The following is a 27,657-nucleotide window of genomic DNA, read 5'->3' as shown; positions in this document are numbered from 1 at the left end:
GACAAATAAAAACTAGTGAATTAAAAATATGATGCATGCTCTCATAGTGGCAAAATTTTAATATACTGCCTACAGTATTTTCAAGAGTCTCTTCTTCTCTGTGCTCTAATTATGTAATCAGAAAATCTTAGTCATAGTGACAGTAGCGCTGCAGAGTACCTATGCAGTGTACTGGACTGGACTCCTGAGTATGCATGCAGACAGAATCTAGTGTTGGGGTATTTGTTTTCACAGTAATAGGCCTGAACCACGGTCGGTTGGATGGATGTTTAGACTGCTCTGTCTCCGTCCACATACACTCCGTCATTTAGGCTCCCCCTCTGGACTTTCTCTCTTTTCACGTCCTCTTTTTTTCAGTCAGAGCGGTCGTGCATTTGAAAACATGCAGGTGCCTCTGCTTCATGTTCCAGAAAAGAGACAGAGACAAATACTGTAACTGCGTTGTGTTTTTTACATGCAGTAGCTCACAGCCTCTTTCAGACTCATGCACTGTTTGGGTTCTTCTTTTTTGACTCTCCTCTCTAAACCTGACCATCGTATCGAGCAGTTTAGGGGAATTGCTTTGTGACACTTTGACAAGACGTGGCTGTGGTACGGTTTCAACCTGTGTGACCTTTTCTGCTGTGATTGGACAGTTTTGGGACAGCTTTCCAGCCTGCTTCACCTCCCACGTGTTCCCTTTCTGTCCCGCTCTCTCTCTCTCTCCCTTACTGTAATTGATGTCACAGCCAGCACTGAGATTGGGATGAGACATGAGCTAACAATGTGAACATGCCCTTACTTGGCCAAAGCTTCGATCTTCTTTACTCGTCTTTGAAACACTGGCTACCGGACAAGGCCGTAAACCTGCACTGGCCCCTTGTGTTTACCAGTGAGCATTACACCACGTCTGTCTGTGATATGCAATACATCCGCTATCTTGCAGTTTCATCTATCGAGTTTCAGAAGCTGCACATGGTGACTCACACAGTGCTCCTAATTACCACAGCTACATTGAATTATTTTGTTTTAGCAGTGAAAGAACATCATCTCAACAGTCATATCTGATATGTTTATTGTATAGTAGTTTAGGATTTCTTGGAGTTTGGCTAGATGAGTTGTCAAAGGAAATTCCTCAAACAGGTTTGTCCTTTTCTGTAGACTCTTTCAAATTCAAGATAAGCCTGGATCAGTTTCCTTCTCTACTCTGGGACCTTGTGGAATCATACAGAGAACCTAAATCTGCAAAGTCATGGCTTTTTGTCTGTTTGGAAAACTTTGTGTGTTTGAAATAGTTGTCTTGAACTACTTTTCTCCCCGCAGCTCCACAGCATTTCTCCATTTCTTTTTCACAATGAAAACATTTTTTAAAAAACGCTTCCAAAGTGCCAGTTTCTGCAGCTTTGGAGCCTTTTCCTCCTACACTGTCCAGAACAAATCAGTCTGCTGCTCAAATACATTTTTATAGCTTCACCTCACTTCCCATTTTGGTGTGTGTGTGTGTGTGTGTGTGTGTGTGTGTGTGTGTGTGTGTGTGTGTGTGTGTGTGTGTGTGTGTGTGTGTGTGTGTGTGTGTATGTGCGTGTGTGTGTGTATATGTGTTTGTGCGTACAGATAGTATCTTTGTCAGTGCGGTGTTGCATACAAAAAGTGTTGGCTAACTGACACAGACGCTGTGCATTTATAAGAGTGTCGCAGAGGTTCACTGACACCAGCGACAGCGTCAGTGACATGGAAATATCTGGTCAGAGACATGTGGAGGCACATATTTCGCACCAAAACCCGCATAAGAGAGGCAAGTGGTCGCTGCTTTCATGTGTGTTTGTTCACTTGATGTGAGGCTGACGTCGGTGTGTGAGTGTTTGTGGTGGCAGGGGATTTGCCTAAAAGTTAAAGCAGCTGTTTGTGTGTGGTGTGAGCCTTTGGGAGGAGAGGAAGGGGTTTCCTCTGTGAGGGTGGATGGGAAGGTTGTCCCTGCTGTGAAGTGAGAGGAAACGCAGCAGGATTGAGGATCTTCCACCAAATCGTAAAAAGTTAGTTCGCCGGTTTGTCCTTTTCATTCTGCGAGTGCGATTGATTTACAAGCCAGTGCTAATTTGGGAACATTCTTGCAGGAAAACATTCCTGCCAGCACAATATAATTGAAACTGTTCAGCAAATCATTACAGGTCACAAAACAAGAAGCAGACTCATTTCAGTTCAACACATCATGCGTTTTATGTTGAAAAAATTTCAGTAATTTCTGGGCAATGCCGGCATCTTCATGTGATCATTCAGATATGTTGGTTGAATTTTAAAATCTATGCGTTATCCGTTATGCAGAGAAACTCGGCTCCCCGGTATTAGCATGTTGGAGTTATCAAAGCAGGAAGGAAATGAGATCGGCTCAAGAAAAGAGGAAGCGAGAACCGGGAGGGAAGAGAAGTTTCCTGTGAGCAGTGTGGCAACCATCACCATCTCACCCTCTTCTACCTCTGAGTGTGTTTGAGAGAAAAAAAACGTGTGCATTTGAGTCCCGTTTGTCTTTATTTTTGTAAAAAGGAGAGAACCCTTTGTGGTAAAATTGTCTTATTTTAAAACCAAATGTGTTCGATGTCACTTATGTTAACTGCTGCATTTAAACACCCCCTAGAACGAGTCTCATATCACCTGGATAGAGAGGGACTTTGCCAATATTAGAGCCGAGGTAAGCTCTCACCAACCAACCACTCGTCCTGTACAGTTGTTGTGTTTCCGTCAATCTGCAGCTCCTCTTTCGCTAAACAAGCATTACTGTCTCTCGCTGCTGCATTTTATCCACTTCAGACTGCAACACTCTTTTGTGTCTCTTTGCCCTCAAAAAATTTCACCAATCACAGCAATATTTAAAAAAAATCCACCCTTTTCCGAGCAAAAGCTGCCACTGCACTTCTGTTTGGTCAAACGAGAAGTTGACTCATGCGCTGTATTTCTATGGGGGTGTAACGGCTGCTTCTCTCGGGTTAAAGTGCTGTTTACCATGTAAAGAGCAATAAAGTGAGCAAAAGAGGAAAGGGGGGTAAAGAGGTCACTCTAGGACCGGGAAGATCTGTTTTAAGGGACAGGATGAGCAGGAATAGACCATTACGAGAGGGAAGAGAGGAACATGCGTATCCACAGACAGGAAAATGTATGTCATCCACAGACAGCCAGTCATCTGAATCCCCTCCACTGTGTTGACACTGAGAGGGACACATCATCCTCCGTACGCCTCCCTTCCCTTTTCCTCTAGCTTCTACTTTATGGAATTATGGGTAAAGGGAAGTGGCACACAGTTGAACCTTTGAATCCAGGCGATCACTGATAACAAATACATTTAACCATATGTTGCAGTATTTTGTTACCCAGAGGAGCAAAGACGCTTTTGCTTTGTTTTTAAATCGCTATTTCCACCTGTGTTTTTTGAGTTTCAAGCTGCACTTCTTTCTCTCTCTCTCTCTTTTTCTGGTTAGCTCTCTCTCTCTCTTTCTCTCTTGGCCACAGATGTGTGTCTGTGTGTGAGAGTGTGTGACAAGCTGGGTGCAGGACTGTGAGAATATGAGCAGGCTCTTCCTTCCTGCCTGCTTCGGTTCCAGTTCACTTCAGCTGAAGTCATTCTTTGAGGACACACCGGTGTGATCAGACCAACACAGACAGGGAGAGCAAGAGAAAATGAAGCTGAAGCATTAAAAAAAAAAGTTAGAACAGGAGGCCCCTGCAGCAGAATAAAGTGCAGAGGCTGAGAGATTTTTCCACATTTACCTGCAGTCCACAGAGCTAATCCTAACAAGAGTGCACAAATGAGTCTAAAGTGTGCTTGCGGTGAAACGAGATGATCTATGCCAGGTAGAACAGGGTTTGCCTTGTTATGGACGTGGGCAGGATGATAAAACCGTTTGGGAAGTGCTGAGATGGAGAAGGACAAGAGAAAGTTCAACCTGAGTCGCTTGCTGTTCCTCTACCTGTTCCGAAAGAATAAATCCTTGGCTGGCAGCTCTGCTCACCGTAACAGCTGCATATCAACAGCTGCAACAGACAACATCACTTTACCTGCACCAGGGAACCAGTGGACGGTAAAGTGACACCTCCTCTTGATACAATTAGAGTTGTCGATCTCCAGAAAGCTGCTGTCACTCAGCACTGTCGTTTTTTAATTGAACAAGCAGAAATGAGGGATTTATTGATGCTGCAACGTTCAGATCAGTCTTTGTGTTTACTGGTATCAGTGGTTGTGTAGAAACAAGTTGCAGCTGAAACCTGCAACTAACACCGGTTTCCTGTTGTCAAATAAAGTCCCAGGCTGTTGTGATCTGTGGTGATGGCTGCTGACATTTTGTTGAAACTTTCCTCAGAAGCTAAAAGTGCTGGTTTCATCTGATAATTGAGTTAAATCATTTATTATAAATGTTGCTTTTAGGTTATTTCATATAGGTTGAGCTGGAAAATACTTAAAATAATGACAAATACTCATAAGTTCCACTTTTGTGCTTTAACTGGTCATTTAAAGTTGCTTTTTTTTGTTCTCGGAAACGAGAAACAGCAAACAATAATCATCACTGTTGTGGTATTTTTTTCTTGATAGACAATGCACATGATGTCAGTTGGAGCTTAATGCTCTTTATATATGACCGTTACCAATTGCAATAATCATCAACCACAGAGCTTTATTTTGTAATACGTGCGTTCTATCAGATGACTGTTCTGTGATCAACTGTAACATAGATGGGATGTCTTACTTTCTAGTTCCACATTTTGAAATTATGCACCATAACCAGCTTTGTACCTCACAGGTAGAAATGAATAAAGCAGTTTTTCCCCTTTAACTGCAGTGCTAATACTTCCTGGAGGGTAACAACGTTGCTGAGCCTCACCCGAAGCCCGGGGCATGAACCACAGGGCAAAACTGGAAAAAAAAAGCATCTAGAAAGAGATTTGTTGATGTTGTTGTTGCTTTGATGCTTTTCTGTAGGGTGTTGGCAAGTTGTGGTTGAGGCTTCCATGAGGTCAGCAGCCAGAGTTCACGTAGCGAAGCGCCAGCGCTGCTCCACCCTGTGAACAACCTGTGAAGTTGTCTCTGATCAGAAAGTCAAGGTTGATGTTGTACAGACTGTGTCCAAGAAAGAGAACAACTGCATTATTGTGGATTGCACCTTTGTAAGAGTGCACCAGTGGTTTACTGTTACACTTCAGTTTAATGCTGCAGTCGCTATCATTTCCAGAGAACAGCTTTAGGTGTAATCACTCATACTTACCCACACATCTCACTTTTTTACTGTGCTTCCTCTTTCTCAAGTGTTTATTTTGATATAGTGCTATTTACAGCAGGAGACACTCCCACGAAAGAACACAGCAAACCGACTCTGACATTTTCTGACTTTCACAGTACTCTAACAAACACACAATATCGTCATTGTTTCTGAGCCAGTTGTTTTGTGTTCACTGACTGATTTATTGTACTTTCTCTCCTTTATTTTTTACTCCTTTTAGGAAGATGGAGACATCAAGGAGATCAATATTACCCATGTGGTCAAAGAGGGCTCAGAGAAGGCGGATGCCTCCCAGTTTGAACTTCTCAAAGTATTGGGGCAGGGATCCTTTGGCAAGGTAACACACTGTAACTACTGTCTCTCTCATTGTCTGGTATTGCATATCTTCATACTTTTTCACTCTCATTCCCTGAGCTGCAAATATACTCTGATTTTAACAGGATATTTCTGTGTTTTTTGTGCTTTTTTGCAGGTATTCCTGGTGCGAAAGGTGACCCCTCCTGATGCCAACCAGCTCTATGCCATGAAGGTCCTGAAGAAGGCCACACTTAAAGGTACAGAAACCTGCCATATGCTTCAATGATGTTATCACAGTGGGGAGGGTATATCGGGCTACATTTTGGTTGCTTTGAACCCATAATGTGAGCAGTGTAGATCAACTGCAGCACAGGCAAAAAAAGAAGAGAGAGAGAAAAAAAGGAAAAGGAGGTCAGCTTTTGCTTTGGGATTTCCTTCAGTTTTCGAACCCAGTACAGAACTGTGACATCTAACATCTGAAAACAGAAGTTACCAAGAAACCACCAGCTGATACAAGAAAAATAAATGGTGTCATGCCTCTGTTTGCAGAGCGGATCTACACAGCACATACGCACCATTTACATGCTGCTCTCAAGCCTTGTACATATATTAATAGTGGAAGCGTAGTGATGGTGCCGCCTCTCTACAAATGATCTGCATGTATATTCATGGAGCCACGGCATTAGGGCCAGAAAGCTTCTGTAGCTGAAATGTTGGAATTTTTATGACTTCAAATATATATGTAAGCCTGTTTATAAACCAATACCATCTGCAGGAGAGATGCCTTGCAGCTGATCTGACACATCTGCTTATTGAGAGAAGCAAATAAAATGATAGACATCCCCTCCTATTTGCATGAATTACAGTGTTTAGTGTGTATTTACTTGGTGCTGCAGCAGTTATTTGATTCATTTATCTGTCCAGGTCCTCATATTTTAAGATTTGCTGCTTTTCTCTGTTTTATCTCTGGGAAAAATTCATAATTTAGGGTTTGGGGTTGTAAGTCAGACAAAATAAGCAATACATAAATGTCACCCGAATTATTTGTTTGTTGAGCTTCACCTCTTGCAGCTGGTTAACGTTAAATCAATTCAAAAAAGCTTTCCTTTTGGGTTTTTAGCGCTTTCATTTTTATGAAGTCATTGTAACCATCAGTTTCATGTGAGAGGGTGTCTGCTTTTCCTGTAACTCAAAGGCAGCTCTGTACAGTAATATATGAGAATAAGCCCACCGCAGCTTTCAGTGGGTTTTTTTTCATCTCTGCACACAGCTGGTGTGGTGGTCTCTTCACCTCTTGGTAAACATCAGGACATCAGATTTGTTCACACGCTCTCCCAAAATGATGTGGTTAGTTCTCAATGTGCAGATTTACACTTCTTTTTTTTTTTTTTTTGTCAGAATCAACATTCCTCATGCTGTAGTTCTGGGTTTGATTTTATCACCATTTAGTTAAAACAGCGCGAACAAGCAAGAGACAAATCATCAACATGCTGAAAGCGCAACAGTGGTCTTAGTCTGTGGTGTATTTTTAATCCAAAACCAAACACATCTTAAGTCAGACAGCTCCACTAAGCTCGAATACCAACCGAGGGCTTTCGCTGAAACTCAGCGCCGCCCGACAGCCTCTACAAATGTGAATCAGCAAAGAGTTGTATCATTTATTGTGAGGCAACGTGAAAGCGTGTATTTCTTCATGGTTATTCTCACATGCCACAGTGGGTTGGAGGGCTTTGTCAGGTTACTTTTCTGTTGTTGGATTTTCAAATTGATTTTATAATGCATATTTGTTAATGACTTACACGCTAAACTCTTATTCATCCATCAGTGAGGGATCGTGTGAGGACCAAGATGGAGAGAGACATCCTGGCCGACGTCAACCACCCATTTGTTGTCAAACTGCACTACGGTGAGTCAACCTGATGCTTTTATGTCACTTCACTTGATAGTATTAATGCGATTGTCTCTACTGATTTGATTATTTTTTATCGCTTTAAATCCCTGAAACTTTACTCATGTTTCCAGGTTTCTAGTTAAATCAGAACTGTATCTGAAACGTGTGTTTTTGTAGCTTTCCAGACTGAAGGAAAGTTGTACTTGATCCTTGACTTCCTCAGAGGAGGAGATCTCTTCACTAGACTTTCTAAAGAGGTGAGAGCGACTCATGAAATTGTGGTGTTTTGCTGGCCTGAGGTCAGGTTTTGTTTTCCTCCAGCCATTTATCTTACTTGGCCGACAAATATTTATCTATTATCTCTCCATTTTCTCTCTCTTGTGGTGGTTATTCTTCCTCATTATTTCGTTCTCTCTTTTCCCGTGTCTCACCTCCTCTCTGGATATCTCTCATTCCTTTCCAGGTGATGTTCACAGAGGAGGATGTGAAGTTTTATCTAGCAGAGCTGGCATTAGGACTGGACCACCTCCACAGCCTGGGCATCATTTACAGGGACCTCAAACCTGAAAAGTAAGTGCCAGCTACTGTCACCGCAACAGGAATATTCACAAAAAAACTGCATATTTCATGAGCTTCAACTGGATTTTTTTGTAACAGCTGTGGAATTATGCTCAGTCGTGCATACAGTTTGCAATCTTTTGAGAAAGCTGTTATTCCTGCTGCAAAGCTCTCCAAAAAGGTTTTTAATTTGAAGTAAATTATGCGCCAGCTAGCAACCTAGACAGCAGGAATGTTTTTGCAGTTCAGACCCTGGAATTGTCACAAAGCCTTTCTGCCATATTAGAAGTTACTCGACTGTTGCAGTCTGTTTGCAGTGCAGACATTTCAAATGATCGATCTTCTTTGCTAAAATAAATTCTGAGTATTCTTTTGGTCTAACAGCCAGTATTCATGCATTTCTGTCTTGTCATACTTTTGCAAAGCGGTTTTAAGTGCCGCATCCTGTATGTTTTACGTCAGCCTGTGGTCTTCCTCATCTCTATTTTAATTGCAGCATTGTTACTTTTATGGTACATGAGTGCCACTGAGCTGTTGATATTTATTTACCAATGTCTGCCCTTTCCCATTTTACTCTCGGCGGGTTCGTTTTCACTGCAGTATAAATCTTGCATCTATATGGATGGAGCACAAGCATGGCTAGAAGTAGAGAGAACTCAAAAATGCCCTTTGTGCAAGGTAACTAAAGTTATAATGTAGTAAATCAAAAAAAGTTAAATTTTGTTGGTTATTTATTTTACAAAAAAAGAAGAAAAAACACAGGAATCAACATGTACAGCTTTTTTTTTTCAAGTGCCTTCAGATTTTACCAATAGTGGGAATAACAGTGTCTGATTTAGATATTCTTCTTCTTTTTCCCCCCATACTTGTCTCCTGCCTGTAATGTTTAAACACAGCAAGTTTTTCAGCCCAGTTCAGCCAAATAGTCCTTGGATTTTTTTTTCACATGAATGTTGGAAGCATGGCTTCCCAGTTGCACTGTGAACTTGTTTTTTTTCAGATTTTTTTTTTTTACAAAGTTAGGTTACTGCAGACAGTTTTTTTTGTTGTTGTTGTTGTTTTTAAATGAAACTTGTAGAACAAAGCAATTTTCATTAAATGTCATGATTTGCACTTGTGATATTTCAAGGACTGTCGGAAATTTGATAACCTCATGATCCCCTCTGTTTTTACAGTTTGTGGCTTTGATAAATATGCTCATTTTAATATTTTCTTTTTAAAGATAACACACCTTTCAAACCCTCCGGCAGGTTCTGATGTTCACAGGTTTTAAGTAATATTTTTCCAGTGATAACACTGATTAGAGCAGAGCAAGGTTTGCCACAGATAAAGTGACATTTACAGTCATGTCTTGATTAGTGAAAAGGTCACACCCTCTGAGAGCTTCTTATTATTCTAACATTTCACATGATTTCCTTCCAGCATTCTCCTGGATGAGGAGGGACATATCAAACTCACAGGTGAGTCACCTATTCCTTCCTACACACACACTCTTTCCTCTCCTCCACCTCATTGACCTTCGTTACTCACAGTAGGGTGACAGCCTTATCTTGCAGACTCCAGATCCCTGTATATGGGTCTATGTATGTTCCCTGAGTTAATTATTATACTTTATCTTATCGTCATCAATGATTACCACCATTTATTTACCCCGGGGCCTGCTGCAGTTGAACCCAGGTGACCTGAGGAGATTCTAGACAGGCAATATTTAAGTCACTGTGATTAAGCTTCATGCTGACAAAGATTAAGTGCTGCAAAATGACTTTCAAGTTGAAGGGAATTCTTTTGTTTTAGTTTTTTTTTTGCTGCAAAATTTATGATAATCTTCATCACATCAAACATTGCTTTATGTCTTGTGGTGTGTTTTCCAGATTTTGGCTTGTGTAAAGAGGCCATTGATCATGAGAAGAAAGCTTATTCCTTCTGTGGTACTGTGGAGTACATGGCACCAGAGGTTGTCAACAGGCAGGGACACACCCACAGCGCCGACTGGTGGTCATTTGGGGTACTAATGGTAAGGAGAGGGAAAATCTGTTAGGTTATTTTCATGCCAACACTGAATATTCTTCTTCACCAATGTATTCAGGCATAAAGATTAGATTTGTATGTTTTCTTTCCTAGTTTGAAATGTTGACAGGATCGCTGCCGTTTCAAGGGAAGGACCGCAAAGAGACTATGAATCTGATCCTGAAGTGAGTACCATCTGGGTACGAGAACAGTTCAACCATGAAGCCTATTGTCACACACTAGAGCTGTTCAGATGCCTCACCCAGTGTTTGCTATCATAATTAAAGCTGTGCGCCGTCTGTCTCTCGCTGCAGGGCGCGTCTAGGAATGCCTCAGTTTCTAAGTGCAGAGGCCCAATCTCTTCTCAGGGCTTTGTTCAAGAGGAATCCTACCAACAGACTGGGTCAGTGTCTAACATGACTTTCACAGGTGGCAATGTCTACCTGATATAGTTTCATTTCTCTTTGAGATTGATTCTGCTAAATGTTAATGTGTTTTGCTTTCCAGGATCTGGTGCTGATGGTGCAGAGGAGATTAAGCGGCACGGTTTCTTCTCCACCATCGACTGGAATGTGAGGGCTTTGAAATATGTTCGCAGTAAAAATGAAAAAAAAAATGCAATTTTTAGTGTAGCTGTCACACATGGTGTTCAAAACTGTACAGTGTGAGTAAAGGCCTTTTATTGCTTTAGAAACTCTTCCGAAAAGAAGTGAAGCCTCCATTCAGACCAGCGGTAGCACGTCCGGATGACACCTTCTACTTTGATTCTGAGTTCACTTCCCGCACACCTAAAGGTCAGACATCAAGGTTACAAGTTCGCCTGATATTGCTCTAATAATTGATTTCATGTCTGATTTTCCTCGCTGAAAGCATTGTAGCAGTCTGTGTAGTGTTTCCCTCTAAGTTTTAAAAACAAATCAATACAGGACATCGTTAACTTAAAGGAGCCACAGCGGTGATTACAGCAACAATAAGGTGCAATAAAGCTTTATTGGAGAAATACTCATTAATAATCCATACATTCATAAATAATCCGTGCGTTTCAAAGGGTTTTATTGCAATGGCTTCTTTAACCATGGACTTCCAAGGCACAGATATCCATTTTTCCAGTGCTTGACTTTCATTATTATCTTGCAGACTCCCCCGGTGTGCCGCCCAGTGCCGGAGCTCACCAGCTCTTCAGAGGTTTCAGCTTCGTTGCGTCGACTATGTTGGATGAGGAAGGTTTAGTGCAGCCAGTGCAGCCTCCACCGCACCCAGTGGTCCAGGTCAGCTGTTACGCACTCCTGAAGCATGTTTATTATTGATTCAGAAAGAGGAGCAGAGCAACAGAGGACAAAACATTCACTGGGAGGAAGATGATTTAGAGAAAGTTGCTTTTAAAACAAAGTGTTCTTACAAATTTAAAAAATATGCTTTGCATTCAATATATTTAGTGATTTTCTTATGATTTCAGTGTTGGAGTCATCATTAAGTATAGAATATAAATGATTTACAGCTGAGCAACAGCTTATAACAGTTGGTTCAGCACATGTCAGCAGCAATTTAAAGCAGTTCTGGGTGCTCACTGATGATTATATGAAAGAGGAGAGCAAGAAAGGCAGTTTGAATATGTAAGGTCTATGTGAGGCAGACAGGAACAAGAACAGAATAAAATGACTTAAAAGGGATACATGGCTTCAGATCCTATTTCATGCCAGGCGGAAGCAGTAATTACCTGTGTGTGGCAGATTGAGAGGGACAGTTAGACAGAGAGAAAAGAGTGTTTCTCGAAATAGATTCTGCTCCTTCCTGAAAACCGTCAACAGCCCTCTACCTCATGTGCTCTGTCAGTCTGTCGCACCTCTGCCGCTCTTCAAATTTCAACTCTTCCTCTGCAGCAATTACACGGGAAGAATCTACTGTTCAGCGATGGCTACATACTGAAGGAAGACATCGGCATGGGCTCTTTTTCTGTCTGTAAACGGTGTGTCCACAAAGCCACCAACACTGAATACGCTGTCAAGGTATGAACATACACACACACGATGCAAATCCAAAAGTTCAGCAAATTGCATATTTTTTAGCAGTGGTTCAATAATGTTTAGCTACTGCTCAAAGCTATAGTAGGCAGAAATATGGAAAAGCAAAAAAACAAAAAAAAAAAACAGTGAATAAGAACAACTGAGTTGAAAAATACAACCCCTCCCACCAGATGAGCATGCCCTTTTTTCACATATGCAACATAAGCTTGATTATAACGCTACTGAATGAACTATTTGCAACATTAAACATAGCCAGTCATTCCCTGCTTGAATGGTAAATCTACCTACACAGTTGAACCAACCACTCCAACAAATATTACAGGAAAATGAAGGTAGCAACTTGTCTGTTCAGGAGAAGAATGTCTCATGCTAGTTCTATGAGTGCACTCTCCTGACATTTGCACATATTTTAAGAAGTTTACTTCCTTCAAATTGCTTTGCAATGTCAGTAGATGTTGCCAGTGCTGGAACTTTTCCTGCAGGATGTGCTGCCAGTGAATCAGGCTTTCCACCATAATAGATGTGCATGTGCATCTGTATTTATGGAGCAGCTAATAGAAACAACCCCCTCTCTCTGAAATGACCTATGATTGATAAGAGTCCATCACAGGCAAGAGGAGGTGCAGACATCTAGTTTCCTCTCAGACTCACTTCAATTACAATATGCTGACAGGATTGTTACGGAATTTTTTTCCTAGTGATGCCAAAAAAATTTCCTGCCTGCTCAAGCTTTAACAAAAAGCTTATTTTATTTAATATTTTAAAAATGAAATAAGAATCTGTACTAATTAAGTCTGAATTTCTGAGTCGTAGATGTATTTGGAAAGAGTAAAGTAGTTTTTCTGGCCACTCTTGAACAAAATCTTAAAACTTTAGTGTCATCTCGCGTTTTTTTTTTTTTTTTTTGTGATTGACAGATGATTGACAAGACCAGTACAGACCCATCTGAGGAGATTGAGATTCTGCTCAGATACGGACAGCACCCCAACATCATTACACTGAAGGATGTAAGTCAACTACACTCACTCGTATCACACTGTTATTTGCCTTGGGTATTAAGAAGAATACGCATTGCTGATGGAGATACAGTAATATGTGTTTCTGTGTCAGGTGTACGACAACAGTAAGCAGGTGTTCCTGGTGACGGAGCTGATGCGTGGAGGAGAGCTGCTGGATCGGATCCTCAAGCAGAAGTTCTTTTCGGAGAGAGAGGCCAGCGCTGTGCTTCACACCATCACCAAGACTGTGGAGTACCTCCACTCGCAGGGGGTGAGGACGACTAGCACTAATAAAACACAGTCTGCTAGGTCACTTAAATGTGCCTTTTTATTGAGCTTGAATATTCTTTGTATTGACTTTATAGGTGATAACTGATTGATTGCACATCTAGTTTCTGACTGAAATAACTGTAGTCTAATGGCTCATCATTCATAGTTGTTCTGTCATTTAAAAAAAAAAATCAAGTAATTTATTGATGTCACTTTTAAAAAATAAGAAGTTATTAAGCAATATTGGAAAAAATTAACAACCAAAATACAATATAATGCAGTGCAACACTGTAATAATTAAATGTTTTTGTTTTATACTTGGAGGTGCATACAGTATTCACAAAACATGTTATGTACAGAAATCACAACTTAGATGTAAAATCTGTGTGAAATTAGTTTAAACTATTCTGCACCTTTAAGATATAATATTGAATTAGCCTTATGATTATCTTATATATTCTATTGTCCCATTGTTCCAGGTGGTGCACAGAGACCTGAAGCCCAGCAACATCCTCTACGTTGATGAATCAGGGAATCCTGAGTCAATCAGAATCTGTGATTTTGGCTTCGCTAAACAGCTGCGTGCCAACAACGGCCTGCTGATGACTCCCTGCTACACTGCTAACTTCGTAGCTCCTGAGGTGAGCAAGTCACATGCAGTCACTGCAGTCAGTGTCACACTTGTAGGGGTGAAGACGATTTCTAAATCAAGCTTTGATTGAATTAAAATCATATATTTTTCTCTTTCACTCTGTTATAGGTGTTGAAGCGCCAGGGCTATGATGAGGGATGTGATATCTGGAGTCTGGGAGTCTTACTGTACACCATGCTGGCAGGGTGAATAGCAAAACTTAAATTCCTCTCTTGAATACATTTTTCCTTTCTTGATTCTCCTTGTGTTGAATCTGTTGTCTGTCTACCTCCTGTCTTCTTTGACCAGTTTCACTCCATTTGCCAACGGACCTGAGGACACCCCAAATGAGATCCTGAACAGGATAGGCAACGGTCACTTCAGTCTGACTGGAGGCAACTGGGACACTGTGTCTGATGCTGCCAAGGTAGAGCTGAAGATCCGTCTGACAGCTCCTTCTCCACTAATTCCTCACTAATGATTGTGGTTTCTTTCAGTTCCATTGTCAGTTTCATATTTTATTTGGCTTCTTCTAGGATCTTGTGTCCAAGATGCTTCATGTGGACCCCCATCAGAGACTGACCGCTAAACAGGTTCTCAAACACCCCTGGATTGTCCAGAGAGACAAACTACCCAACAGCCAGCTCCCACACCAGGACCCCAAACTGGTGAAGGTAAAACAACTGAGTCCATTCTCTAAATATCATAGTTATCATTTTACAACTAACTATATTTGAGTAAAGTATGGATTCAATTCAAATCATTTCAAGTCAATTCAAAATTGATTACACCCCCTCTGCATAATAATAATACATAATTTAAGTAGTAATGTTTCCATCACCTTGTTGAAAGTATGCCACAAAGAATTAAGGCAGTTCTGAAAGTGAAAGGGGGTCCAAGCTCTTACTAGCAAGGTGTACCTAAAAAAGTGGCCAGTGAGTGTATATTGCAGTGAAAAATGAACCCACAGTGAGTAAAGATGTGACAGGAGCAAAAAACACCACAGAAAAAGGCTTGGGGTACGAGGTTTAAGTAGCAAATGTAGCATTTTTTGATTTAAAATAACTTTTTAGACTGTCACTTTGTTGTCCAGCCAACAAAGACACATAAGACAGCTGCTGTTAGAGTGCAGTGCATGGTTATCTGTAACTGTCAGCTGACTGCCATCATTTTTTATATCCATGTCATCAATATCTGAGCTACAATCATCATGCTACTGTTTCCGCACAGGGTGCAATGGCAGCCACCTACTCCGCCCTGAAGAACTCCCAACCCACTCCAGAGCTCAAACCCATAGAGAGCTCCTTCTTAGCTCAGAGGCGTGTCAAGAAGCTTCCCTCAACCTCTCTGTAGAGACTCAAAACAGCCAATCAGCTCACTGAAGTCTGATCAGAACCACACCTCTCGACTCCAAACCACCCAGTCAGCTTGCTCGAGGACTTGACCGTCCACCCGCCAATACCAGCCAAGGAACACTGACTGTGGTCCTGCCCCCATAGTGTGACATTAATAGTCCTGCTCTTGCTATCATCCTCTTTGTGTGGACTCATCAGCTGCTGTTAGCCAATGTCCTTGGACTAGCAAATAAAAAAAAAATCCTAAAGATGGATGGGGGCGACGAGAGCAACAAAAAAAAAAAAGAAAAAATTGGGTGTAGGTTTTTGGCAGATGTATTAGTGCCGTGTGACTGTATGTGTGAGTGTGTGAGCGTGTTCGTGCATGACCTGCCACAGAGTCGATGCAGCCATGTTTTTGATAGTGACAATGAAAGTTTTTCCTCTCCTCGTCATTGCTGTTATGGGTTGTCATTCTTGCTGCACGCCAGTTCGTCTGCCTGTTCCGTTGTCTGTCCTGTTCTTTTTGTAGAGTTGATGAGCTTTATATTACCAGTTGTGCTGACAAATCAACCTGTGCCGACAGCACAGACCCACAGTACTGTCCAACTGCTGTTAAATGTTTTTCAGAGAGCATTATTAACGTGAATATTGAACATTTCTGCCATGAATGCCTGTTTGGCTTTGGTACAGCCAGAATACGTGGATTTTGGGAAATGTCAAATGCTGATGTTTTTGGTTAATGTCAATCTATGCTTGTATTTTGTTTTATGGAGAGCATGTGAGTGTGTGTTTGTGTGTGTGTGTGTGTGCGTGTGCGAGCGTGGGCGTGTGTGTCAGTTGCATGACTTGCAGTGTGTGTCTGTAATGTCTTGCGGGATGCTGCAGAGTCATGTGCATGGTCCGGTGACGTGATGATGTCATGTGGCTTCCTTGTTTCGCTCCTCTCCATTTTTCTCTGCTTGGTCAACCTGCTGGCAACCATTTCAGATGTCTGTTATTTTTATTACTACAAAAACTAGTAAACATAGGTGGCTTTCTGTGAAAGAAAATCTGCCCAAGGAACAATGTGGCATGTTAAAATTCGATATTTGCTTTGTTTTTCTCGTCAGTTTTTTTGTTTTGTTTTGTTTTTTGTTTGGTTCACTGTGTTTCTTGGGTAATGCATATTGAATGCTGTTTTCTGTGTTGGCTGCTTTTGTTGTTGATTGTTTTTGTTCTGTTTCTTTTCTTTCTGTCCAAAGAAAGTGATGATTTAAAATGGTGAAAGACATGCTGAGCAAACCACAGACTGTGGACTTCATGCCGTACAGGTCTCTTCTTCTGTAGGGCTGACTGTTGTCTGAATGGAATTAAGCACTCAAACGCAGCTTCTCTTCTCCCTTAAAATCTCTGTCAAATCACTGGTTGGTAATATCACACAGGCCTGCCCTCATTGTGGAGTATCTTTTTCCATTCATGATATTTGAATTCCATAGATTCTCTTGATTATATGACTTGTTTACATTTTATTGACACTGAATTTGAGACCTCCGAAAGAAGGGTAAATGTGTCTCATTGTAAGTCGCTTCATAGGGTAGGTCCTGCTTTCAGCTCAGTGCCTAGACCTACAGGTGAGGCAGAATGTCTTGCAAGGAAAACACGTGAATAAAGAGAAAAAACGGCCAGAAGATACTGTACATGTGTGGAAGGAAAGACCTGAGTGGATGAATAACCAATGAACCAGCTGTCTTACCTCAAAAAGGGATCAAAGTTATATTCTAATTCTTCTTGTTTGGTGGCAAAACTCTCCCTCCTTTGACTAAATTTATGGTAAGATGTTATTGTATGATAAAGATGAAGATTTTTATATCTTACAATATTAAAAATTGAGTTGCTATGACAAACTCTGTCTTGTCCTTTGTTGTTTGTGCCTTTAAAGGGTGAGGATGATCTTCCACTTCAATTGTGAAGTCATCTCTGTGTTTAAAAGTTACACATTTAGAATTTTTTTCCATGAAACTAATACCTTCCTATGTTAAAATGGCTTAGATGTAACTGTACACTGTTGCATTTTCTGAAATGCATGGATCTATGAAATCCCTACTGGTCTCTGCACCATGTCCCAAAAGTTCATTCTCCCCAGAAAAACAAAGCTCATAGACTGCATATGCAAAACTAGAAAAGCACTCAGAGAGTGCGGTACTCTGCCAAGGCTGCTCAATTCACTAAAATGTCGTAGTTTATATACACTAAACTAGGATATTTTTGGTGATATTTTGGACCACATACTAAACTATGATGTTTTTTATACATTTTGGACGACATCCTATGACGTTTTTTTTAGAAGTTGTTTTTTGGGCCCTTTTAAAGACCAGCAAAGTCTGAATCCATCACTGGTAAACTTCAGTTTCTAAGTGGAAATTGCAGCATCTTTTATTAGAGCCTGTATGCTTGTTGATAAATGTACACATCTTTGTTTCCTCATTCGTTCTTGTAATACAGGCTTCGCTTTTAAACCTGATTTATTTAATGTCGTCTTTGAAGGCTTAATAGAAGACAGACTTGAGAGGGACAATTCATGACTAACTTATCCGGATTCTGTGAACTACCTTGCAGGTTAAAAAAACTGAACACATGAACACATATTGGATTTTATATAAATTATTCTAAGTCGTTGCACATAGTTGGGGAATCAAAATAGATGTCTAGAGGAACAACACTGGATTGGTGCCTTCCTGCTGTGCGGCTTATCGGACCTCAGGCTCCAGTCTTCTTCTGGGCCCACAGTCTAGTGTCCTTCCTCAGATGGTCACTGGAGGGAGGTAAAGTGCAAGCTTGTTTTTATGCATACCAATCTAGACCCCTCTAGTTAAATGCATTTCTGACAAAGCACTCGAGACTAATGCTGTTGCTTCTTGACTGTCCATCAGACAATTACGTCGCCTTTGTGTGTACAAACATACAGATTTTTTAAAGTCTTAAATAAACAGATATTGACAATTTACGCCCTCTATTAAAATGTACTGAGTAGCATTGGTGTGCATCCACCATCAGATGCAGTCATGCTAAATATGTTGATTTATATTAATACATGCATGTAGAGACAGCTTACAAAATCTGTATCTAAATGAGTTTCTTCTTCACTGCCTCTCCATCTGTCTTCCTTTGCCTGTAGCATTTTACTTGTCATGTTGTTCCATCTCATCCTCTGTGTCATGCTCTGTCACTGTAACACCACGAGGAATAGCAGCAGAGTCTATTTTGCTATGAGTGTGAACTCATAGTATCACCATGTACCTCTACCTGCTGTTACCTGCCTTGATGCGACTGCAGCACTCACTTACATAACGCACACAAAGGAACTGTAGCTCATACTGTGGGGGTGCAGGTCAACTGCAATCTTCTGAGAAAAATTATGCAGAGAAGATGTACACCATCATATCTGAGATAAATGCGCTTATTCTTACACAGATACACATGCATGGTTTGATACGTCCCCACTGGGTTCTGTTCTTTGTACTTTGACGTCATTGTGCCAGTAATTCACACTGCAATAAATGACTTCCTGCTCTTTCACACGCACACACACGCACACACACACGCACACACTCACACACACACACAGACTGACTGACTCAGCCTTCAGCAGCAGAAAGAGGCAACTGATATTGATTACAGAACAGTGGAAAACCAGCATCATCACCATCATTAGTCTCCTATCTCGGAAGAGAAGAAAGTGGTGCAGTTTTTATCTGGGTCCCGTCTCCTCAGTTTACTGCAGCTGTCAGCTGGAGCAGCTCTGCTCAAACGCTGAATTTTCTTGGGTTTTCACAACAGTGGGAGTGTGTGTGGGTGTATGTGAGAGTGGAGCCTTGTCTGAGCTGTAAAAAGGACACTGTCTAGGGCTGCATATTTTAGTAACAAGTCTTATCGATTGTGTTGTTTTTTGTTCTGGCTGCTGTGAGTTACGGTTGCAATGTGCTGCCTGTAGAATCCCTCCAGGTTCTGTTAGATTGCTTTTAAAACTCAATATTGACAGTCTCACCATTGTTCTCTACAGCACACTGTCCCAGGTAATATATCATTTTTATGCTTACAAAGTAGTCACGTTTTATTCATTCTTACCCACACAAATGCATGAACACAGGCTGCACAATTCCTACAGGGGCAAAATTATTAATGTACCTGTCATCCAGTGACCAGATGCATGTGTTATTTTATATATTGTATGTAATGTAGATGTCAATGACTGCAGCAGCTATGACAGTTACCCACCACTGACCAACAATACTGCTGCTATGGAGTCCCAGGAGTGACAAATAGTGCAGTTCAATATAACAAATCACATACAAACTGGAGATTTAAATATTCCTGTTCCTATATATAGCCATGAACAACATTTTCTTTTTTCCTCATAGCATTTCTCATGTCCTTGTGATTTATGACACAGACACTTCTAAAATGTGTGACACATCACAGATCAATTAGTGTCCTATAACTTATATTTTCAAGTGATCTCTTTTTCTTCTCCTTAAAATTAGGAGATTGGTGAGTAATATCTTCTAAATTTCATTTAAATGTCAGTGAATGAGAGTTGCCTTTTAGTGGTATTTACAACTTCTGCGACTGTAATAAATTCATGTGACTCACAGCAAAATCATATTCTTCTTCTCACAGATTATGCATTAAACAAACATTCAGATTTATTTGGTAGCACATACTGAAGTACATGTGCTGCAGCTGTTTCTCCATCCTCTGCTGGTCAGACTCCATTTATTCAAATCGGATTATGTAATCGTTTCAGTCTAATACTGCTGAGTACCCCCCTACACACAACTCTGATCTTTGAGACAAACTGCTGAGAGAAACCCAAAATACTTAGTCATTTTAACCCAGGACAGATTGGTTAGTGAGAAGGCACACAGATGCTCTCACTCCTCCTCGTGCACACGCAAAATACAAACACACCACACAGATTAAAGTAATCTGGAACAGAGGGTACCGAATGAGAGATTGAAAACAGACTTTCATCACAATTTTAGTTATAATGGGGGAGGAGAGCGATTGGTGGAATTGGGGTAAGAGATAATTGTATTTTGGAAGGATTTGGCACTTAAACGCAATTAATTCTGCGCACTCAGTGGAAGGACAACTTGACTCATGTGTGTGGGTGTCTGCTGTGTACTCGTGACTGAAGGAAAATAGTTTGACTTTGTCACAGAGGAGTTTTTTGTTTAAGTGTTTGCATGCAGGCTAAGTCTTACTGCTCAAGGAGTTTGCCAGCAATGATGGCAATCTGTGTGTGCAGCACTGTAAGCATCACATGGGATTAGTCTGGAGTGAGTAGTTTTTAACTGGGGGATGTTGTGCAACTAATACAGTCTTCCAAAAATGGGAATTAAGTAAAAAAAAAAAAAAAAACCTAAGGGAAACTGTGCAGCACATGCAAGTACCACGGAATATTCCATGTGCTTAGTGTAAAATTGTGCAAATTTACTGTTGATTTCAGTGCATCACAGTGCTTTATTCTACTTTATATATATATACTGTGCCTTTGCAGATATCCTCTTTCTTACTGTAATTCTTTTGCAAACATCTTCCTTATTTCTGGCTCTTTGAATAGCAGGATAACGACCTCAAAATCATCTTCAGGATTTTCTTTTATTCTTTCTGTAGGCACCTAAAGTCCAGTCTTCTCTCTCTCTTCCTTTTGCTTCCCTGTCTTACTAATTTTCTGCGTTTCTCCCTCTTCTCTCCAGAGATCAGTAAAGCTAAAAGCGGAAACAGAGCAGTCGGGGCTGCTGCTAATGCAATGCCAATCCTGAGATAAAAGCAAAAGGGCTAAGTGAACACTCAAATATGCAGGCACATGGATAGTCACACACGTGCACCCACCTCTGACCCGCTAAAAGCTTCAGTTGTTTTGATTTATTCTAGCCGAAGGCAGTTATTTTAAACATCACTCCTTCGGGCTCCAAATGCACCAGTGTTACCCTTTTCTATTATGTATGTGTGTCTTTGAGTGAAACTTATCCTGTTCTTTCTTTACATACTCTGATCATCTCACGTCTGCACTGGATATTAAAGCAAGACCAAAGAAGTCAAGACATTGTATCATGACTATGTAACCCCTTAGAATGAGATTAGCCAAAGTCCTTAAAGACTGCTCATTAGTGCTGCAACAATGCTGCTTTGAAATCTGAATTTAGGTTCCAGTTTTAATGTAACTACACTTAAAGATAGAACAAGTGGAGACAGGTGCATCCGTTCACCCACTTAGGACTTAATTTCCAGGACGAGGTATTTAAGCCTCAGGATTAAACATATCACAGTAGCTACTGTTTAGTTTAAATGCTCCAAAAAATTCCTAACTCCAAAGAGTGTCAGTGTTGCCTTCTTGGTTCTTGTTTAAGACAGTTCATTTGGGCAGCAGTGGAAAGGTGTTAAAACTATGATGAACACTCGTCTGATGCTCTTATCTGTGAGTAATTTGTATAAATAAGTGGATTAAAGGGAAACATACATGTTTTCTATTACATGAAGTGATATTTACAGTGAGAATATGTTTTTATATACCTGGTATGTGATGTTGGTGTCACACTTTTTGCAGTGCACCAGATAATCAGTGAATTACTTGCTAGTCTAGTTAAATACACAATTTTTGAATAGGATGGTCTCTGTCTTCCAGCTGTGGGTCTTCATTGCATCAACAGTAACCTAATGAAAATTTCTTTAGTGTTATTTGGGAGAATCAGAATCTAGGTGTGGGTATCCTCTTTCTTTTTTGTGTTTTTGACTTTGGACATGCACCCTTCACAGACAAAAGAAGATATACAATTTGCAGGAAGACTGCACACTGTCAAAAGGGTTAAACAAATGAGAGAACGTAAGAGAAGAATGCTGAGAAATGGTGATAATGTTGAGCAGCAAGGTGATAAACGAAGACAGAGAAACGGGAACAACACCCCTCCCTTCTGCCTTTGCCATTTGATTTCAATGTGTGTTGCTAGGGGCAACCATTTGAGCAAGAGAAAGAGAGGAGGAGGAAAATGGAGAGGCCAGCCAGTAGGAGGGATGGCAGCAGGAAGGCTGTGAAGAACAGAAAGTGAGTGAAACAGCATCACCAAGAAGAGAAACCTGATACATCTGCATCTTTTTCCCTCACTGTGCCACACCTGACCGACTAGAGCTGATCAAAGCAGAGCTCCAGATGATGACGACGAAGCAAAACAGTCAAGCGGAGGACACGACAGCCTGCCAGCATCAGCAGCAGAGAAGGAGGGCTGCCCAATCATCAGCTGACATGCTCAAGAGTTCAGCAGCCAATGAAATGCCAGGAGGCGCCCTCCCCAGCACCACCACTCAGACGCAGAGACAGCACAAGCCTGGCTCAGATCTCTTATTAATGAATGGAGCCGTTCCCAGGCTGCATCACTGCACATCTCTGCACTCTCTGCTCGGCTGCTCTCTGCTCTGAACGCAGGAAAACGAGGGAACAGCATCAACAGTGACAGAAGGGACAGCAGCAGTACAGGAAGACACTGGCTATGAAGCGAAGGCAAAGAAACACAGACACCCATGATGAGGACACAACTGAGGACATGGCAGCAGCTATTAAAAGCACGGACTCGCATCCTGATCTCCACCCACCGGACTTATCTTCTCCATCATCATCATCTTCTCCCCCTCTCCCTCCACTAGTCATGCCACCTTCTACATCTGCCACGGCTCTCCTGGCGCTGGCATCTCCGGCCACCAGGCGCTCAATTTCCATGGGAGACTTCCGAAGGGTGACAGGGGCGCTGCTAGCCGGTTCTGATCCCCCATCCACCTCTGCCACGGCCCCATCCTCCAAACATGTCACCCCCAGCTCCAGCATGGAGTTTGAGGCGGCCAGGAGGCGCCTCCTGGAGGTGGAGGAACGTCAGCGTGTCATCAGAGAGATGGAGCGACGGCTGGAGGAGCTTAGGGAGGTGTTTGTGCGCTCGGAGCAGGAGGTGGTGGTTCACGGGGAGCTGGTGTCACGGATATCTAGTGCAGCCCAGCAGGGGGAGCTGTACGTGGCAGAGAACAGCCAACGGTTGAAGAAAGGCATGAGGTTCAAGAAACACCGGCCCACCATCGTCTTTTCCTCCATGCTTGGACTTCGCACGTGCCTCCCCTGGCCTGTGAAGCTCAAATAAGACAATAGAGGCTTGCATTTTATCCATCACTTTAGAAATGTGCTTTATATAACTGGGAGGGTAGGCTCCCATTCTTTAGCTATCACTCATTGACGCGGCTGCTCTCTAGTTTCCACCGTTATGCTCTTGTATCCAGAGGCTGGTCCTCAAGGGCTTTAGAGTGCCTACAATAATCACACATGCTAGTAAGGAGCTTCCCATTCAGTGCGGTTCTGAGGAAATTCTCTGGCTAGAAAAACAATCGGGCCAGTATCAGTGCAATGTGTACAGGATGTCATTATACCTTCATTGTTCTCACAGGTGCATTGCTGCTTGCAGTTTGGTGTGGTGTGGGACTTGCATACGTGGTGCATGGATGAGTCATTTTTCAGGTGATGTGGGAGGAGAGGTTCAGACTGGCCCTTGAGGTATCGAGTTCTTTGTTGTACATCACTGAACTTACGCAGCAATGCACAAAAAGCCAATGAGGATTATGTAACGTTAGCCTTCTCAGTGGAGGGAGAGGAAAGGAGTGAGTGAGACGGCAAAAAAATGATGAGGAGATAGATGAAGGCATGGGACAATCTGCTATTAAGACAGGAGTGAAGGACAGTGAAAGTGGAGATGTCAATCTAAAGACTGCTGCACCATTATATAAAACCAAGAATGCAGTAACAGGAAAAGGTGGTGGTGAAATTGCACAAATTGTGGAACTGAATTGGCTGAGAAAACGTGCCTTGGCTCCTCTGAGACCACTCGTCCACTATCACAGCATCTGTTTTGACAGCATAAACAAGGAAAGATATTCACCTGTGGCCTCTTTTTATCCAGTCACTTAGCAACCGCTCATCTCCCTATCCTAAATCCACTTCTGCAAACATACAGAATGTATCCAGCCGAGTGTTGTAACTACAACACTGTGTGACAGCTGTAGAGTTCCCTCCTGAAGGATTAGGAGCTAGTATTTCTACCGCTTTATTTAAAAAAAAAAAACAATTAGAACTGGCTGTGTAGTCAAAAATATTACTGATGGAGGCTTGTTGTGACATTTATGTGAAGATTAAGTTAAGTCATGCATGCATCAGCAGGGAAAGCCAGGGCAGGCCATCACTATTTGGTGTTGTAATTGACAATAGCAAGCTGTTTAGAGTTGCCTCTTAGAATGCAACCACCATATACTGTAGCGTGCACAACAACATTCTCACTGGTGTCATGTCACTCATCAATTTGTTGCACAAGAAAGTTACAAACTATGTTTGTAATCAGGGTTTCTTTGTGTGATATGTGCATTAGCAACAAGTAATTATGTTGCAATCCTTCATGCACAGCAATGTCTTTGTCCCATATGTAGAAGATGACCTAATTTTCACACTCATTTTGTGCCCTAATTCTGTTTCCCTCCCTCCCAGTTTCTCCTCTCTTTAGATTAAGAAATGACTAAGTATCTCCTGTACTCATGTATTTCACCAATCCCTTGCTTCAGCTGTATTTGTGAGCACAGAAGGCACAGCCAATACACCAGGGATGTCTATTTTTGGCATTTGAAGGTTATGGCAGAGAGGCAGGGAATTCAATCTCAGCACGGTGTTTGTAGGAAAAAAAGCATGTGTAGAGACCAGAGTGCATCGTATTTATCTATGCGTGCTACTTTTCCAAAAGAATGAAAAAGGGATTTCTGCAAGTCCCTGATGGTGCTTTGTTTGTTCTCCTATCTATTAATGACCTCACCGGGGAACAAAGGAGCAGGGCTGTTTACAAGAGAGATACATGATTTGACTGTATAATCACTTACCGTAGGTTTCCATCAAATCCTCATGTGCACTTAAGTGTTCCAGTTGTAACTGTTCCCTTGTAGCAAAGGTACACATGATCGAGAAATGTTGCTGCATCATTTTAGATGCATTAGAAACAAATTTTTGTCTCTGTCACATCATAAATGGCAGGAGAAAATACTAGTGAACTGCCCTGAGATTGGGCTGCCTGCATCCTGCAGGCAACCTGAGAAGAAAAGCACGATGCATGTGAAAATGAATGGGAAGGCTTATAGCATGGATTTTAAAATGTAGGTTGATGCAAATCAATTAGAATGAGGCCACAAGTTAGCTTTGGGTATTTTCTGGTTTTGACTCTAAGGGCTTAAACGATGAGTTTGCCTGAGCTTCTTAGAAGCACAGTCAAAGGGGCACTTTTATTTCAGATTTAACATGTGAAGTTCAGTTTACTGTAATGAAGAGAACCACTTCGTCTGTGACAAAAGCTGTAAAATATCTTCTGTGGCTCAGGAAGAATGATTCAAAAATCTGAAAACAAAACAAACAAAAAAAACCTTTATGGCATCAGAGTGATGTTATCAATGTTGGACTCGAGGTGTAGTATTTCTAATTCAATGCTAATGCTAATTCAATTTAAAGGGCAGAAAGCTCAGTGAATCAAAATGAGGATATTTCAACCTTTCTTTATATAATCTGCTCCTAGACTTTATGGAATCGCTGCAGTACCTCTTCAAGCAAAGAATATGTTGCAGATTCAATGTTACTGTTGAGCAGCCAGGATGACCTTATCCTTGAATGTTGACAAACTCTATCAAAGCATTCCACACGGCCAAGGTAACCACTGCTTGCTGTATTTGTGCACATCTATACTAAAATGTATCCAGCTCAGATAGTTGCTAGCAAGATGCTTTTGCAGAATAAAAGGGTCGCACAGGCCTTAAACATGCATTCATGGTCCTATGTACATAGCTAGAGTTCTACCTGAATATACAGCTGGCCTATATATTACTTTTAACATGCCTTATGCAACATTTGTGCATTGGCAATTTTAATAACGATGGTGATGATTAAGGTGAACTCGTGACTATCATAGACTTCATCCAAAAACATCTTTATCTGAGGAGGAAAACATTCTAGTCATGCACTGCTGTGGGACTGCACTTTTTGTGTTTTCTATGAATGAAAAAAAAAGACTACGTTTCCCAAAGATCTCTGGGCCCACTTGCAGAATGAATGTAATTGTTACTCAAGTGTTTCTGTTGTTTTTCCTGAACACTGACTACACAGTAGAATCGCATCGGTCTTGTTTGAGCCTGTGGTTGGCGATAAATGCCCTTGTATTTGCTTTTTATTCTGCTGGAATCACTTTCAAGGTGAGAAAACTTCTCATACAAGCGACTGCGGCTTTTAAACTGAAAGGAATAAATGTTTGGAGAACTGGAAACTCACAACCCTTTACTGACAGATGCTGGCCAACCACAGGTCTAAACTCTTCCTGATGTTTCTTTATCCTTCTGAATGTTTTACTATTTTGTGTTTGTGTAGTGTAGTATGATGTGTATTTACGTTAAGAGCACAGAAATTTCCATTTTCCTCAAATCAGGTGTTTATTACCTTTTATTCATAGTACAATATTTTTGTTGATTGAGAGCTGTATATTCTACTTCAGTATGAATGTTAAGTCAAACTTACGAAATGTTATTTAATAATTCAAGAGCAACTGCAGGTTTGGCATTCATTTACTTTCAGTTATAAATATGAAATGGAACAGGTAACTGTATTAATTACAGATTTAAAAGTCAGCTGAAATAGACGTTAGCTCACTACAAACCTTGATGTATCTAATGTACCAGCTTTCAAAAAAAAAGGCTTTTGCGTTCTGCTGCGATGTGAAATAATGAATGTTCTGCCCTGTTTTATGCTTAAACTTGCTGCCACTTATTTGTTTTCTTACACTGTTATTTACTGAAGCACAGAGCTACAATGAGCAACACTAGGAAAACATTAAAATGTTTCATTTTAATTAGTTTTTGTAAGATAGGCTGAATTATTAGAATAAATGGACTAAATTACTCAAATGTTGCAGAGAATTTGTTTTGTCTTGTCTTGTCTTGTGCTGGAAAGAAAATCCTAAATAGGTCACTTTTGTATTTTTTGCTACACAAACTAGAAGTGCTCATATCAGATAGGATCTTTAAATGTGACGTGTTTTGCTGTTACGTGGGAGATGTAAGAACTATTAAGGTCACCTTGCAGCAGCTAACACCAGCAGAGGGCCTGGTCAGCAGAAACCTGCTCTTTGACGTAACAAGATGCAGCAGACCAGAGAGGAACAAACTGCAAAAAAGCTTCAAGCACATAGATTTATCCTGCCTTAGTTTTCTTTATCCAGTTTTAGTGTCGTTTCAGTCATTTGCTTGTCCATTAGAGCCCTTTCTCAGCTGTTTATTTGGCTAAATGGCGGTTAGATAACCCCATGTTCAGATGC

The 27,657-nt window shown here is 41.2% G+C and overlaps 2 protein-coding genes across 6 annotated transcripts in view; both read left to right on the top strand.

The window, feature by feature from the left end:
- rps6ka1 (ribosomal protein S6 kinase a, polypeptide 1) overlaps positions 1–17,139 on the top strand; it is a 57,624-nt gene extending 40,485 nt beyond the window's left edge. For 3 of the 5 annotated variants that reach the window (XM_035941900.2, XM_023296013.3, XM_035941913.2), the window contains exons 3-22: positions 5,464–5,580; positions 5,716–5,797; positions 7,366–7,446; positions 7,609–7,688; positions 7,895–8,001; positions 9,412–9,449; positions 9,861–10,003; positions 10,111–10,181; positions 10,311–10,399; positions 10,504–10,568; positions 10,688–10,790; positions 11,134–11,264; positions 11,877–12,002; positions 12,938–13,027; positions 13,131–13,289; positions 13,768–13,929; positions 14,049–14,125; positions 14,229–14,346; positions 14,456–14,593; positions 15,150–17,139. In XM_035941900.2, coding sequence (XP_035797793.2) covers positions 5,464–5,580; positions 5,716–5,797; positions 7,366–7,446; positions 7,609–7,688; positions 7,895–8,001; positions 9,412–9,449; positions 9,861–10,003; positions 10,111–10,181; positions 10,311–10,399; positions 10,504–10,568; positions 10,688–10,790; positions 11,134–11,264; positions 11,877–12,002; positions 12,938–13,027; positions 13,131–13,289; positions 13,768–13,929; positions 14,049–14,125; positions 14,229–14,346; positions 14,456–14,593; positions 15,150–15,272 — 2,100 coding nt within the window. In that variant the 3' untranslated portion in view covers positions 15,273–17,139. Of the gene's footprint in view, positions 1–1,670; positions 1,775–2,611; positions 2,666–3,615; positions 4,050–5,463; positions 5,581–5,715; positions 5,798–7,365; positions 7,447–7,608; positions 7,689–7,894; positions 8,002–9,411; positions 9,450–9,860; positions 10,004–10,110; positions 10,182–10,310; positions 10,400–10,503; positions 10,569–10,687; positions 10,791–11,133; positions 11,265–11,876; positions 12,003–12,937; positions 13,028–13,130; positions 13,290–13,767; positions 13,930–14,048; positions 14,126–14,228; positions 14,347–14,455; positions 14,594–15,149 lie in introns of those variants that run through there. The other 2 variants (XM_023296021.3, XM_023296009.3) reach the window with 2 other exon arrangements.
- A 5,158-nt stretch (positions 17,140–22,297) lies between these two features.
- LOC111585948 (uncharacterized) lies at positions 22,298–27,247 on the top strand. The gene has a single exon (XM_023295614.3). The coding sequence runs from the start codon at positions 22,783–22,785 to the stop codon at positions 23,416–23,418; it is 636 nt and encodes a 211-aa protein (XP_023151382.1). The 5' UTR covers positions 22,298–22,782; the 3' UTR covers positions 23,419–27,247.
- The last annotated feature ends 410 nt before the right edge of the window (positions 27,248–27,657 follow it).

Source organism: Amphiprion ocellaris, chromosome 20, assembly GCF_022539595.1.
Source record: "Amphiprion ocellaris isolate individual 3 ecotype Okinawa chromosome 20, ASM2253959v1, whole genome shotgun sequence".
Classification (NCBI taxonomy): domain Eukaryota; kingdom Metazoa; phylum Chordata; class Actinopteri; family Pomacentridae; genus Amphiprion; species Amphiprion ocellaris.
This window is presented reverse-complemented; position numbering and strand designations above follow the sequence as displayed.

Excerpts from the sequence above, each read along its gene's own strand:
- LOC111585948 (XM_023295614.3), top strand. The coding sequence starts at position 22,783 with ATGAAGCGAAGGCAAAGAAACACAGACACCCATGATGAGGACACAACT.